Genomic DNA, 13,539 nt, shown 5'->3' with positions numbered 1-13,539 from the left:
CCATTTGAAGTATCTGCGTGTGGTTGAAAGATGCTAGTTCTCATGTACCCTTCAAAGATTAACAGCAGGGCAAATATATACTAAAATTTTCTCTGTTTTTCTGACAGTGGTGTCAGATGACACTGACTAACAGAGCTCACGTTTTTGTCATTTCTGTGGAAACTAACTGCTCCTACTTAGCCAAAATGCAAGGCTACCCTCTCAGCTCTTTCCCTGAGCATTACTGATGTCATGCACCTCATTTTTGTGGAAAGAAAATACTTGAAAAAGAATAGAATTGAAACATACAGAGCTAAGGCTGAATTAAGCAGCATGGACTGACTCGCTTAGCAAGGAGCTGTACTGTTTTAAGACAATAGTTTCCAAAAGTTAAGATTTGTTAACATGAGTGTTTCTGTTCCATTTCAGTGCAAAGTCAGCTAAATTGATTAAATCCATTTTATTCTTCATTGAAGCTACAAGAAGTTGATTTTTGCACTGACTTGGATGCAAAGTAGTAATGTTTGGTTAATGCATCTTGACTTTTTGCTCTAACAAGACATACAAGGATTTGTCACGGTCTTAAATTGTAAAACCTAAGTTCAGTCTCATGTTTACCAGTTGACATTCCCTGCTTTTCAAAGGCTAACCACCCACTCTAAACCTTTAAAATAAGTGAACTATAGAAAAGTACTGTAAATTATTCTTACTATCAAAAAATACAGCCTGTGGGATAAGTGTTAGTTTGTAAGACACGTACAGTTTTAGCTTGCCCTTTCCTACCTGGTGAGTAAACACTTAGGAGAAAACATTCATAATTAGAAAAGAAAAGGGCAATGAAGGTCATAGGCTTGTTTTGAAATGCAAAGGATTTAGATGCTTGATGTAGAAAAGATAAATATAAAAGACCAGAACAATGCTGCAGAAGTAGAAGTGAGATGACTGGATACGATAAAAGACTCAGGATGAAAAAAAGAGCTGCTCTTGTGAAGCTAAATATAGGCTTAAGCACAGAATACGGACACAACTCGGAAGTTGAAGATGCAGAAGCTGGGGCACCTGTTATTGCGTCGCTTGAGGATCAGTGCAAACGGATCCTGATTCAGTGTTACTAAATATAATGAACAGCATTTTTTTGCATATCTTTAGCAATGGGACCTCTGCCTGGTCTCATGGAGACAGTAATTGGGACAAAGAGAACACAAAAAATGAAGGGGAAATTATGTTGAAACCATCTCTGTAAAAATCCAAAACAAACACAGAATGACAGAATGTTTGGGATTGGAAGGGACCTCAAAAGATCATCTAGTCCAATCCCCTGCCGGAGCAGGATTGCCTAGACCATATCACACAGGAACGCGTCCAGGCGGGTTTTGAATGTCTCCAGAGAAGGAGACTCCACAACCTCTCTGGGCAGCCTGTGCCAGTGTTCGGTCACCCTCACCGTAAAGAAGTTTTTCCTCATATTTATGTGGAACCTCCTGTGTTCCAGCTTGCACCCAAGCCAAACAAGCCAGCCTACCAAAAAAACCCCAAACAGAACAACAAACCCTGCTCCTTTGGATACCTGGTGATGCGTTCAGGCTGGAAGTCGTGCTTTTAGAGCTAGGCCAACAAGTCCCGTTATTTGGGGTTCAGGGAGTGGATGATAGTGGACTGACTTGTGTGAGTAGCAAGAGAGTGGGTGCATGACCTCATTTCCTTAAGAAATTAGGCTTAAAAATACAATGTTGGAGAAACCCATCTTATGCTGAGGGATTTGAGAATTGTTCTCCCACAGTCTCAAAACTTCAGGGAAGAAATTTAAGAATTAAATGGAAAAACATTATTCTGTGTTGAAAGCTCCACAATACATAGAGTTCCCTGCTTAGAAGACTGGAGTACGTTCTGCTTCTCAAGAGTAAAAGAAAATCTATGAAAGCCCAATGTTCCTCGCTCCTTTACTTCTTATCAAGTTCTACTGAAATCAAACTGAAAACCTGGTATCGTTATTGGCACAGGCTTTTTGCAGGATTTCCTTTCAAATCTATCCAGGTTGTTCCATGTGTTATTTCCCTCTGAACTCTTCTTTTAAATAATTGAATAGAAGTATTTCAGAAATTCAGGTTGCCTTTTTATAAGTATGAAATGGTTGTTTGAGTTTAAATGAAGTCCTCAAAGTCTTCTTCTGACCTCCATCTGCCTGGCTTTTCCCTAGAACAAGTCAGGTTACACATTTTAAGACCCCCCACTTAATTTTAAGACCTACCTCAGTGAAGTGTTTGTGTCTCCCATCAGCTGCTTCTCTGAACCTTTGCACTCCTCTCTTGGCATTTATCAGAGTGGATTAGGAGTTATATGCAGAAATATTTGAGTTTGGAAGTCAAAATTTGTCTTTTCCCCAGTTCTTTTCTCAGCTCATGAGAGTATTGAAATGTGTATTTTAAAACCTTGCAGGGTCTGCCACCAAAGTTACTCAACTGTAGAGACCTGCAGAGAATTATTTAGATCTTAATAAGCATTCTCTTGTTAAGACTCAGTGTTGGACATAGCCAGCTTTTTCCCTTTCTCAGAGCCAGAGCAGCTCTGAGGGGCGGGAGGAGTTGGGCGCAGGCTGGGGCTCTGGGTTCGCAGCCTTTCCTGCAGCGTTGCATGTTCCAAAATCATCGCTCCGTCCCTGGGCGAGCGGCCGTGAGTTTAGATGGCAGTGAACATTTTCCCAAATACAAGTGTAAACCCAAAGTGTTCCATCTAAGGGACATCACTAACTTATTCTTTTTTTCTTTTTTAAGGCAACCAATATTAAAACTGAATCTGACCCTCCGGAAGCCAGAACTCATAATCTGAGACGTAGAATGGGATGTGCACCTCCAAAGTCTGAAAATGGTGAGTAGCGAGTGAGGAGTGAAACAAAATGTGAATGCAATTTGTGTTACTTTGTACAAACTAGTTTTAAGAGCAGAGTTAAAATCAGCAGCTGGAACAATTCAAAGTATTTGGAAAAAATACTTCTGTTAACTTCATTTTTAAATTGGAGATTATTATAAAAGTTCTGTTATGGCTTTGAAACCTTTTTTCTTTGTTTTATAAATGGGTGAGTTTTCTTGGAGAAGAAGATACTTTCAGTTGAAAAATAAATTTATACTTTTTTAAACTTCATTGTCTCTTGTGGAGCAATCAGAAATGAGATTTGAGTTGTATTTCTGTTTTGTATTTTAAATAGTTAGCATCAATCCACTAGCTTTAAATGAGGGAAACTCTTTTAAGAAATGTATCAGATTTCAGACATTTTAGGGAAAGAATTTGAATTTGAAATCAGTAAATGAAACTCATGAAGGCAAAAGATGGTATGCTGTGAACTTAATGATGAAGTCCCCATAATACGATTTTTAAATTGCTTCTATCAATAGTTCTGAGTCTGTTGTTTCTGTCCTTAAGAAATAATTATTTCTGACTGAGAAGTGTTTAATGCCATCAAACTGAAGAATAAGCTTGTTGACAAATAATTTGGCAAAGCAAATATAGGAACCATTTGCAGCTACTTAATAATTTAAATTAGCTAAGCAGTTTGTCAGTCTCCTTTGTTCATTCAAAATCTTTTAGCTCAAGAATTTGTGTAGATTGTGGTCTTTTTTCATTTGATAATTTTTTCTTTAAGGGTTGTCTCTAGGCATTAACCTTTTCTCTTTCCCCTCTGAAGAGTAGAAGCAAAAAGCTCTAGACTGTTTTTTAATACTTAACTTTCTGATAGATGGAGACATTCTTCTCTTTAATATCTTTGTTGGCTCTCAGACTCCAAGAAATGTTTCGGATTGTCTCAGGTCCAGGTGTAAGGTCTATAGCTCACTTGTAACTTTACCCAAGAACTTCATTGCCCTCTTTCCTTCAGCACCAGAGCCCCGGGATTCTCCACACTCTGTTGTATGGATTTGGGTGTGCTTTTTTTTATAATGTCAGGAATGAAGACTTGAGTAGAGACATGCCCAAGTTAGGTAGGAGTGTAAGACTGTAGAGGAACTGCTGCTTCATCAGGCCACTCTGCTGCATGCTCAGCTTTGACAATACGCTTTCACGAAAGGTACCGCTACAAGAAACTGAAGCGTGAAGATCATCCGAGGAAGCTGTAGTGTTTTATGTCTCCATGTGACATGCTGCTGTAAAATTGATGGAGTAATTCAATCACGTTTGTTAACACCACCTGGAAACAAAATCTTAGCTTATGAAGATACTAATAATTTAATTTAGATTAATTCAAATGGGCTTTAAAATACGCACTCAAAAAATGTGGGCTGTGATAGTCATTGCTAGCTCGGGGTGGCATGCTTGGTTTTTCTGATAATACTGGCTTCTGTAGGCATTGCTGGTGTTCGAATCTTAAGCTAACTGAAACAAGTGTGTTTATGGGATAACAGGTAATTCAACAAATAACTTGGAGCGATGCAGTCTAAGTAATAACAAATAAAATAAATAATAACAAGTAATGCTAAGCATTAAAACATTTTGTAATACCCTCATTTTTTTTCCCTGTTGCACCAGAAAAGGAAATGCATAACACAGTGAAACTTCCTGAGAAGAGAGAACACCCCGTGGAGCCAGAGAAAGATAAATCCAAAGTCAGATCTAAAAAACCCACTAACGCTGTGAGTACACCCTGCCTTCCTGCTGCTTTGTATTGATGGCAGGTGTTTCTGGGTTTCTCTTGGGTATGTAGGGAAATCTCATGTCACTTATATCCCACTAAGGACTCTCTTGTATTCTTCATGTAACCCTGTGGTTGAAACAAAGCGGTATCTGTGCCTGCTGGTATAGATGGGCTTGTAAAGCTTCATGCTGTTACAAAGCTGAAAATAACAGGATAGTTAAGATTCACTTTCTATAACTAAAGTAACTTGTTTTCTGTCTCCAAGGTACAGTCTCTAAGCATTTTGAAAGAAGAGTCCAAATAGAAGCGGTTCTTCTGTGAACTGATCTCTCTCCCCGTTGCTCTTTAACCTCAAGGGAGCTTAATCCGAGCTTTGGCACCCGGCTCTCCAGCAGACCTGCCACTTAGTCCACAATTTCAGCACTAACTTGGAAGCTTTGTTGTCCAAATGCTTCTTAAAAAAACAACCCTGTTCCTGCTCCAACTCTCCACACACCACAACCCCCCTTCTAAAAAAAACCCAAACTGAGAGCAATGGTAGTTTGTCTCCTTTTGAGAAGACGATACTGAGATTCTTCCTGTCCATGCCACTACTTGGGTCCTTCCTAAAACCAAAAATGTTCTTCGTTTAATCCACACCTGTAGCTAGATACCTGAGAATGACATGTGCAAATACTAGAAGCCTGACACCTCCACCTCCCAAACAAAAAAAGCTTGTGGGGAGGAGCAGGAGATGCTGCTTCTTTTTTTAATAACATAACAGGGTCTACTTGTCCTCAGAGCTCTACTCTGTATTTGAGAAGAGCCTGCCAGTCTGTTGCTGGTGAAGGCGTGGTGTAGGACAGGCAGCAGAGTGCCTGTACCGTTTCCTTGGGGCTCGAAGCTGCTGTGTGAAACCTCCATCAGTTGTCTTTACCAGCTGCCCCCCTGCCCAAAAGCACATAGCTCTGCTGGGAAGCTGGGGACTTTCCACATTAAAATGAAGGTCTTGGCCAGTTTCTCTGGGGAAAAAGAAGAACACCCCATCAAGAGGAACCCCTTTCTTTCTTCTGAGGCTCCAAACAGTTCATCCTCAGAGGAGGATGAAGCATCTGTGCACACATGTTGCACATGAGAGCAACAAGAAAAAGGATTTGTGAGGCAGGAACTGGTGTTATGTTATACCTGCCAAATCCATAGTACTGATTTAAACTGTCCTGGCCACTGATTCAAATCTGCTGTCATCTGGAAAAAAAATAGAGGGAAGGGCTTGCAACTCTTGTGGCCCTTCCTTAAATTACAGAGGGGCGTTATTTAAACTTTTACAGAAATGTGTTGTGTTTGCTTGTCTCATTTCCATTTCAGAGATAAAGTAAAAATAAGCTTTGGCAAACGTCACAGATGACTGAGTTACCAAACTGCTCTTTCACCATGAGTTACCTTAAGTGCTCAAATTCCCACTCTGGCAATTTTTTTGTTACAGGTGGATTTGTATGTATGTCTCTTATGTGGCAGTGGTAACGATGAGGACCGTCTCCTGTTGTGTGATGGCTGTGATGACAGTTACCATACTTTTTGTTTAATTCCACCCCTTCATGATGTTCCCAAAGGGGACTGGAGGTGTCCCCAGTGTTTGGCTCAGGTAATCTGACAAACCATCAAAGTTAGGCTGTAGGTTATTTTTTATTTTGTGGGGTTTTTATAAACTTGATCCTAGGGATAGAAAATACAACTTGTTATTACTTAAGGCTGTGCAAACAAGGTGATAGAGGGTAAAGCTAAAATGAAGACTGGGCATGCTTCAAACTGGAAAGCTGTTGCGTAGTATTTTGGAGGCAAAAATTGATGTGCCTTTAAAACATACATTGGATTTTAATTGGCACCATTCCTCTGTATTTAAAATTGGAGTTTCACTGGGTGCTTCAGTGTGGAGGTCTATGCATCTTTTTTTTTGCTTAGCTCTACTAGAGGAAGGAGAAATTAGGCATATTACTTCATTAATGCTTATGCAGATTTATAAATAAATAAATAGTGTGATTTGATAAATTAAGCAGAGTAGTTTCTTCTTCTGACTCTGCAACTTGGGGCAGTCATTTCATTTCGGTCAGGTGTCCTGCCTTCGTACCCATCAGATGCTGTAATAGTAGCCTATTTGTGTAAAATCTGAGCACAGGTTGTGTTACTAATACATGATAGAAATAATTATCTTTTCAATTGCAGGAGTGTAATAAGCCTCAAGAAGCATTTGGTTTTGAACAAGCAGCAAGAGACTATACGCTTCGCACGTTTGGAGAAATGGCAGATGCATTCAAGTCAGACTATTTTAACATGCCAGTGCATGTATGTTCATGTGTTTGTCCTGATGCTATAATGTAGATTGCATTTTTTGTGCTTAGCTAAAATATATAACTTTTGAGGGGGAGGGGGGAATTCTGGTTTTGAATGGGATGAAATCCCAAATCAGAGGTTCTCATTTACGTCAGTGAATCCTTGTTCTTGCTGGTGTCATGCTTTCTTGTTCGCTGGCTTCTTGGTTTGGGTTTTGGTTTCTTTTCCACTTTTGAAGAAGTGTCTGTAAGGAGGAGAATATTCTCTGTCACCCATTCCTGAGAGAACAAAGCAGCAGCATGTCCTGGGTGGAACCACATTTCTGCTGCATTCTTTTTTCTCTTCTTGAAACAATTTTGAAATGGGGAAATGCTTCAAGCTAATGGAGGTCGCTCCCTGAGATAGCTTTTATGCACATGCTTTTTATATACCAATTCCTCAGTATACACTCCTTGTTTTTCTTCTTCTCATACCTAGATGGTACCCACCGAGCTGGTTGAAAAAGAATTCTGGAGACTTGTTAGTACCATTGAAGAGGATGTGACTGTAGAATATGGAGCTGATATTGCTTCAAAGGAATTTGGCAGTGGCTTCCCAGTTAGGGGTGGAAAATTTAAAGTTAGACCAGAAGAAGAGGTAGGTCTTTATTAGTTCGCTGTGTATGTTTGCATTACAGTTCTTAGTTAAATAAGTCTCTTTGGTTCAAAGCACAATAATGGAACTGGGTTGCAAAGTGTTTGTTTTGTGTATCTGGCACAGTATTTGAAGAGGAGAATTACATCAGAGTTTTGCAGAAATACAACTTGCTGTGATCAGACATTAAAAGCCACAGGCTTATCCTAGAAGTTAATAAATAACTTCCAAACAAACAAAAAAAAGGCTTATTTTAACAAAGCAGATCAGATAAGGTTTGTGAAAGGAGCAAAGACAATGGAGGTTTTGTTCTTTGATTCATTGACCTGTTTCTTATATTTTTCAGTTGGGAAAGATGCTTTTCTTCTGTTGCTCTTTTGGCAGTTTTACCTTCTTGGTTTTTTTTTTTTACTTCATGTTGTATAAACCTGTGACTGTTCTGTTTGATTTTCAGGAATACCTTGATAGTGGCTGGAATTTAAACAACATGCCTGTGATGGAGCAGTCTGTTCTTGCTCACATCACTGCAGACATATGTGGAATGAAATTACCCTGGCTATACGTAGGAATGTGCTTTTCTTCATTTTGTTGGCATATAGAAGACCACTGGAGCTATTCGATTAACTATCTGCATTGGTGAGTTTGAGGAATAAACTCAGCCTGAGAAGCAATCTCCCTTTCATTCCCCCTTCCCCTTTTTAATTAGTGGACTAAAACCAGATCAATAGAGTTCAGGCCAGAATAACCCTTGCAATCCTGGAGCAGCAGGGTTAAATTTGACACAGTGTGATTCCTGTATCGATTTGCTTTTGGACAAGAGGTCATATTTTGGAAAGAGACATCCATTCCCAGTTTTAAAAAATCCATGAGAGATGCAGCAGATACTCCATCAAACGTTTTATTATGCTCAATGTAAAACTAAAAATCATGCAAGTTTTTTTTAAAAATCATCTAGCTTCAACTAACAATCTTAAGGTCCTGCATATTTTTTTGTCTATTAGATCATTCTCTCATAAATCCTCTCATCAAGTAAACACTTGTCAACTGTAATCAGGAGAGATCTTTGCCTTCTCTTTGATATTCTAAATAGATTGAACTTCTTAAACTTCTCACCTTACAACAGCTTTTCTACAGTTCGAATTATTCTTGTCACTCTTCCTGAAACCTGTCAAGCTCTTCCCCTTTCCTTGTTCACATAAGTATTCCAGCAAAATGGTAAAGCCACATCCCAGCTACTACTCAGTAGGTCTTTTTGGTCGGTTATTCAAATTGCTGCTCCTTGAAGTAGCTGCTGCTGTAGCACAGTCCGAGTAGTCAGTGATTTAATTCGCTTGCTTTCTTAGTACTTGACATTATTAGAACAAATGTTTGAGTGAAGCTAAGTAAACGAGGGATCAGGATTACACTGTAAAAATTATCTTCCTTGTAATTTGTTGCTTTTTTTTGTGGTGGGTCTTCAGTCAAGGTGAAAACTGTGGGAAGGAGAGAAGTTTTTTTGCTTGCAGTAGAAACTTAATTTCTTCTAGGAGAGCTTCCCTCACGATAGCATTATGTCCTCCAGAATTTGTCCCGAATTGCATTAGTGTTTGCAGTCAAGGCCAGAGAGATACGTAAGTGCATACATGTATATGTGCACATACATGTACGTACATTCACAGACACATGTGAAAGTTGCCCTACCTGCTTTAATTTATTTCTCCTCCAGTGTGAAAGTCCTTGATGTCTTTTCATTTGCCAGTATTCTTCTATATTTCCCTTCAACGTAGAGGTTTAAGTCTGGGGGTTTTAGCCTGTTGGAGAGCAATGTGTAGTTGAGGTTAATACTGTTCTTGGCCAGCGGAGCCAGTCTTAATGACCTGCTGCTGAATGCTCCAAACTCTGCAAAGACTTCAGAAAGTGGGACTCGTTCTTGTGAAATACTAAGGATGGCACATCCATCTTCAGTGTTTCCATGTGCCTTGAAGGAGCTTGTATCCTGGTACAGTATTTTGAGCAGATAGTCCCAAGTGAAACAGGCTGCAGCAGCAGACCTTTGTAGGGTTGAGGGCCATAGTTCTCCTGCATGACTCTAAATCCTGTGTTAGTTCTTGAAATGGTAAAAGGAGAAAAAACAAATCGTTGCTTCTAAAGATGTGAGTCCTGGTCAGAGGAAGAATTACTGTCGTTGATGCTAGTATTTGTAACGGCAGGAATGTGGAGCTGTCAGGTAGCAGTGCAGAAAGAACTGTCAACGTTCATCGATTCTGCAGCTTGCTGCCTTCATAAGGCTGACACCTTAACACATCTGTTAGAATTGTATCCTTCTTCGTTATCTGTTCTCCTGAAGTCCAGAGACCCCTGGTACCAGTATCCTGGTCCAAGTTCAGCATATTCCATAACTGCTGTCATCCATTCCTTGGCACTGACACGTATCAAGGAGCAGAATTCTTGACTAACCCAGTATTGGGTCCGGACACAGGACAGTTTTTAGTTGCATCTGTGGCTGGTCTTCGTGAACTCATAGAATTGTTCCAAGACGATGACCAGGTCCAAGGCTGCACAGTCATTTAACACTGCACAGGGACGACTCTACTTGTGCTACTCCTTGTGATACCAGTGTCACTGCCCTTCCACAGTCCCTCCCCACTAGCTGTCTTCTTCACCACGACAGAGGTGCTGTTTGAGTACAGGAATAAGCACCTAGGTATGAGGGATATGGTTCTGGATTCATACTTCACTCTTTCTTCTGGAATCCTCCCAATTGCTTTATGTTTTATGGAAAAAAACAGCACTGTTGGGTCAACTTTACTTTGACATCTCTTCAGGACTCTTAGGAAAAGGTGATTTGTCTGTTATCTTCTTTTCTAAATACCTTTTCTAACATTGTTCTTTATAAGGGATTGGAAGGCTTTTTCATCTTTGTGCTGCAGTGAGCCAGCTTCATTGTAAACCCAAAACTGTCTACTGGAACACATCTGCATAACCTTAATTTTCTCAACTGCCTTGCGTTGGGTTAAGCTGTTGCTAAAAGTTCTTTGTTCCTTCTCTGGATATTGATTTTTTTCTTTTTTTCCTTGATGTCTTTTGCATAATTTTAAAGTTTAATTTCTACTTACTATAGGTTACTTTTATGGCAATTATGCACAAGACAGAAAGAACTGGCTCTGGTTATTAGATCAAAGAGGGAGTTTGTGTTCATGATAAAAGACAAACAGCTTATGTTTTGAAGTTGTTCTGGAATCAGTAGAACTTCACTGAGGACTTCTTCAGTCTTTTTTTTTTTTTTTTTCCTTGTCCCCTCAGAATATTTTAAGAAATGTAGGTAGTTAAAAACTTAGGTCTGGAGGAGAGGGACCTCTGTAAAATGTGAAGATTCAGGAAGATACATAATCTTTACATTCCTTCCTGGTGATATACCCTCCTTTTGACATGGTGTATTTTAAAGCAGAAGACTGAAAATGTAACTTACAAGATTGCTTATATTTAACTTTTTTTAATAATCTTGCAGGGGGGAGCCTAAAACGTGGTATGGAGCCCCAGGGTATGCAGCTGAACAGCTGGAGGATGTAATGAAGAAGCTTGCTCCAGAGCTATTTGAATCTCAGCCAGATCTCTTGCACCAACTTGTCACCATAATGAACCCGAATACTTTGATGGCCCACGGAGTGCCTGTATGTTGTTGGACTCCTGTGCTACTCCCCCAAACCCAACCCTCTTTCATTTGCACTGAATTCTACTTCAAAGCTGATAATTGAAGGCACTTTTATTACAGAGATGGTGTGGTAGTTTCCGTGTGTGTTGTATCTTCCTTGTCTAGTATAATGTGCCAGTGTGAGCAGATGGGCAATGCAATCATTGCTTTTGGAATTGCTTGGCAAACTCTTCCCTGGAGATCCACCTGAGTGTATTTCTATTTCTGTATCTCAGCTGGAAAGTTTAGTCTTGAGCTTTGAAACAATGGCAGGAGCTCTTCATATGTCTGTCTAATCAGACACAATTTTTTTTGGCATAAGAGTTTCTGTCAAGGGGCCAAACCCCATTCTTCCTTTATTTGTCATCCCCATCCTCTTATTTTTCCTGGATATAAATTCTTAGGTATTTAAAAACATTTTTCATCAGTTTCCATCATATTCCATACTAGATTATTCATGGGAATTATGTCCCTTTACAACTTAATTAGCTTTTGACTAGCTGACCTTGGGACTTAAAGGAAAATCTGGAAAAAGTGGCAAAAGTTATGGTGTCTGCTATGCTGTGAGAGACTCCAAAATTGAAAGATGCAGGAAGATCTGCCTGCTCTCGTGCTGGTAGTCTAGCACAAAAAGTATTAGATTTGTAGCAGTACAAACTTTTGAGTAGGTTCCAAATTTCTCTTCCCCTTCAGCTACACGTTGAAGAGAGCCTTGCCTGTGCTTTACCTGCGTGACTGTCACCAGAGCTCGCAAAGAGCACAAGGCACAGACAGCTGACGTAAAACGGCTTAGAGTGCGTGTGGCTGATTGAAACCCCTTTGCTTTCTAGGGTTTGGTCTGTACGACAAGTTACCAAATGCCAGTTGTAATTCTTGGGCTTAGGTTTTAAAACTATCCGAAGTCATCATAGAGGTTACTAGGAACTGGAAATCTATATTGTCTTCAGAGCCTTCAGCACTGTTTAGGTTTGACCCTAATGCTTGTCTGTCTTTTCTCCCAGGTTTATCGAACCAATCAGTGCGCTGGAGAGTTTGTGATCACCTTTCCAAGAGCTTATCACAGTGGCTTCAATCAGGGTTTCAATTTTGCTGAAGCTGTGAACTTCTGCACAGTTGATTGGGTATGTTCCAAAAATGGTTTTTCATAAAGTATGCGGTTCCAAAGTTCTTCCTAGCTGATGTACAGCTCTAATTTACTGATGATGCACAAATCTAGTCCACAGATCAGAAGGAGCCTGTTACTGGAAGCCTAATGTTTTACTGAAGGTATTTCTTTTGTGTACTGACCTCTGGGCTTTCTCTGGTTCCTAAGGTTCGGTTTGAAATGATACATTAGGGCTGGTGTATCTTTTACAGCAGGAGGTAGGCAAGGTCCTGTGCATGCCTAGAATATGAGAAGCACCAGTGCTGCTGGAATCTACTCCTTTTGTGTCCCCAAATGCCATTCAAATCATCAAGAGCTGGAATGAAAGTTCTGTTTATTGCACTGGGAATTCTCAAAGAGGTGCTTTCTAGAGCTGAAAAGCAAAACTGACTTGGACTTCTTTTCTACTTTAACTTCTGTGATTAAATCAGATTATAAGTTTAACACACATTAAGAACAGTTAATAGCATTCTTGGGGAAAAAGATAAGAAGAATTATTGCATCTGATGCGAGAACATCCACTTGGATAGCAGAGGTGCTGTAGGTTTTTAAGGAAGAATACCTTAATGAGAGGGGAACGGAAAGTTTTAATGTTAAAGGTTTACAGACCCAGTAAGCTTGATTCCCAGTAAGCTTCACTCAAATCATTGAAACAACAGATAGGCATGCATTACAATTATTAGGTTGTAGTAATTTATTAAGGTTTTTTGTCTTTTTTAAATGAAAACAAACGGCAGGTAGTTGCTCCAAAGTCACAAGTAATCATTTCTCCTTCCCAGCACATTTCTCAGGCACACAGTGTTGCCTTATCTCAGAAAGATCCTTTGAAGCTGCTATTTCGAATTACTCCTCTTCTGATTTTTTTTTTTCCCCCCAAAAAAGAGATCTTAGCTATTTGTAAATGTAGCTCATCTAAAAATGTTGCTAGATTTAAAAAACATCACTTAGAAGTAGGAGATTACTAAAACTGGAAGAAAGCTTTCTGCATTGTGACTGTGTTTGCATATTAGTTGATTTGGTTTGGTTTTTCCTCTTGTCCTTCTAATGAGTTTCATACGGGACTCTAGCACATAACCTTGTTGTAACCTGAGCATCACTATCTGCCTCGCCAACGACAACCTTAAAATAAAGCTGAGTAACCTGCCCATCTCGTAATGAATTGTTTCCTCTGCCTGGGGTTAGTTA

The 13,539-nt window shown here is 39.7% G+C and overlaps 1 protein-coding gene across 1 annotated transcript in view; it reads left to right on the top strand.

The window, feature by feature from the left end:
* Window positions 1-13,539, top strand: part of KDM5B (lysine demethylase 5B) — a 57,818-nt gene that overhangs the window by 22,230 nt on the left and 22,049 nt on the right. Inside the window, exons 6-13 of the mRNA XM_068419332.1 lie at window positions 2,751-2,844; window positions 4,495-4,598; window positions 6,063-6,221; window positions 6,800-6,919; window positions 7,385-7,543; window positions 7,995-8,176; window positions 11,028-11,190; window positions 12,212-12,331. Coding sequence (XP_068275433.1) covers window positions 2,751-2,844; window positions 4,495-4,598; window positions 6,063-6,221; window positions 6,800-6,919; window positions 7,385-7,543; window positions 7,995-8,176; window positions 11,028-11,190; window positions 12,212-12,331 — 1,101 coding nt within the window. The remainder of the gene's footprint in view (window positions 1-2,750; window positions 2,845-4,494; window positions 4,599-6,062; window positions 6,222-6,799; window positions 6,920-7,384; window positions 7,544-7,994; window positions 8,177-11,027; window positions 11,191-12,211; window positions 12,332-13,539) is intronic.

This window comes from Nyctibius grandis, chromosome 27, assembly GCF_013368605.1.
Source record: "Nyctibius grandis isolate bNycGra1 chromosome 27, bNycGra1.pri, whole genome shotgun sequence".
NCBI classification, from domain to species: Eukaryota; Metazoa; Chordata; class Aves; order Nyctibiiformes; family Nyctibiidae; genus Nyctibius; species Nyctibius grandis.
The sequence above is the reverse complement of the archived record's forward strand: the minus strand, read 5'-3'. Positions and strand labels throughout refer to the sequence as shown.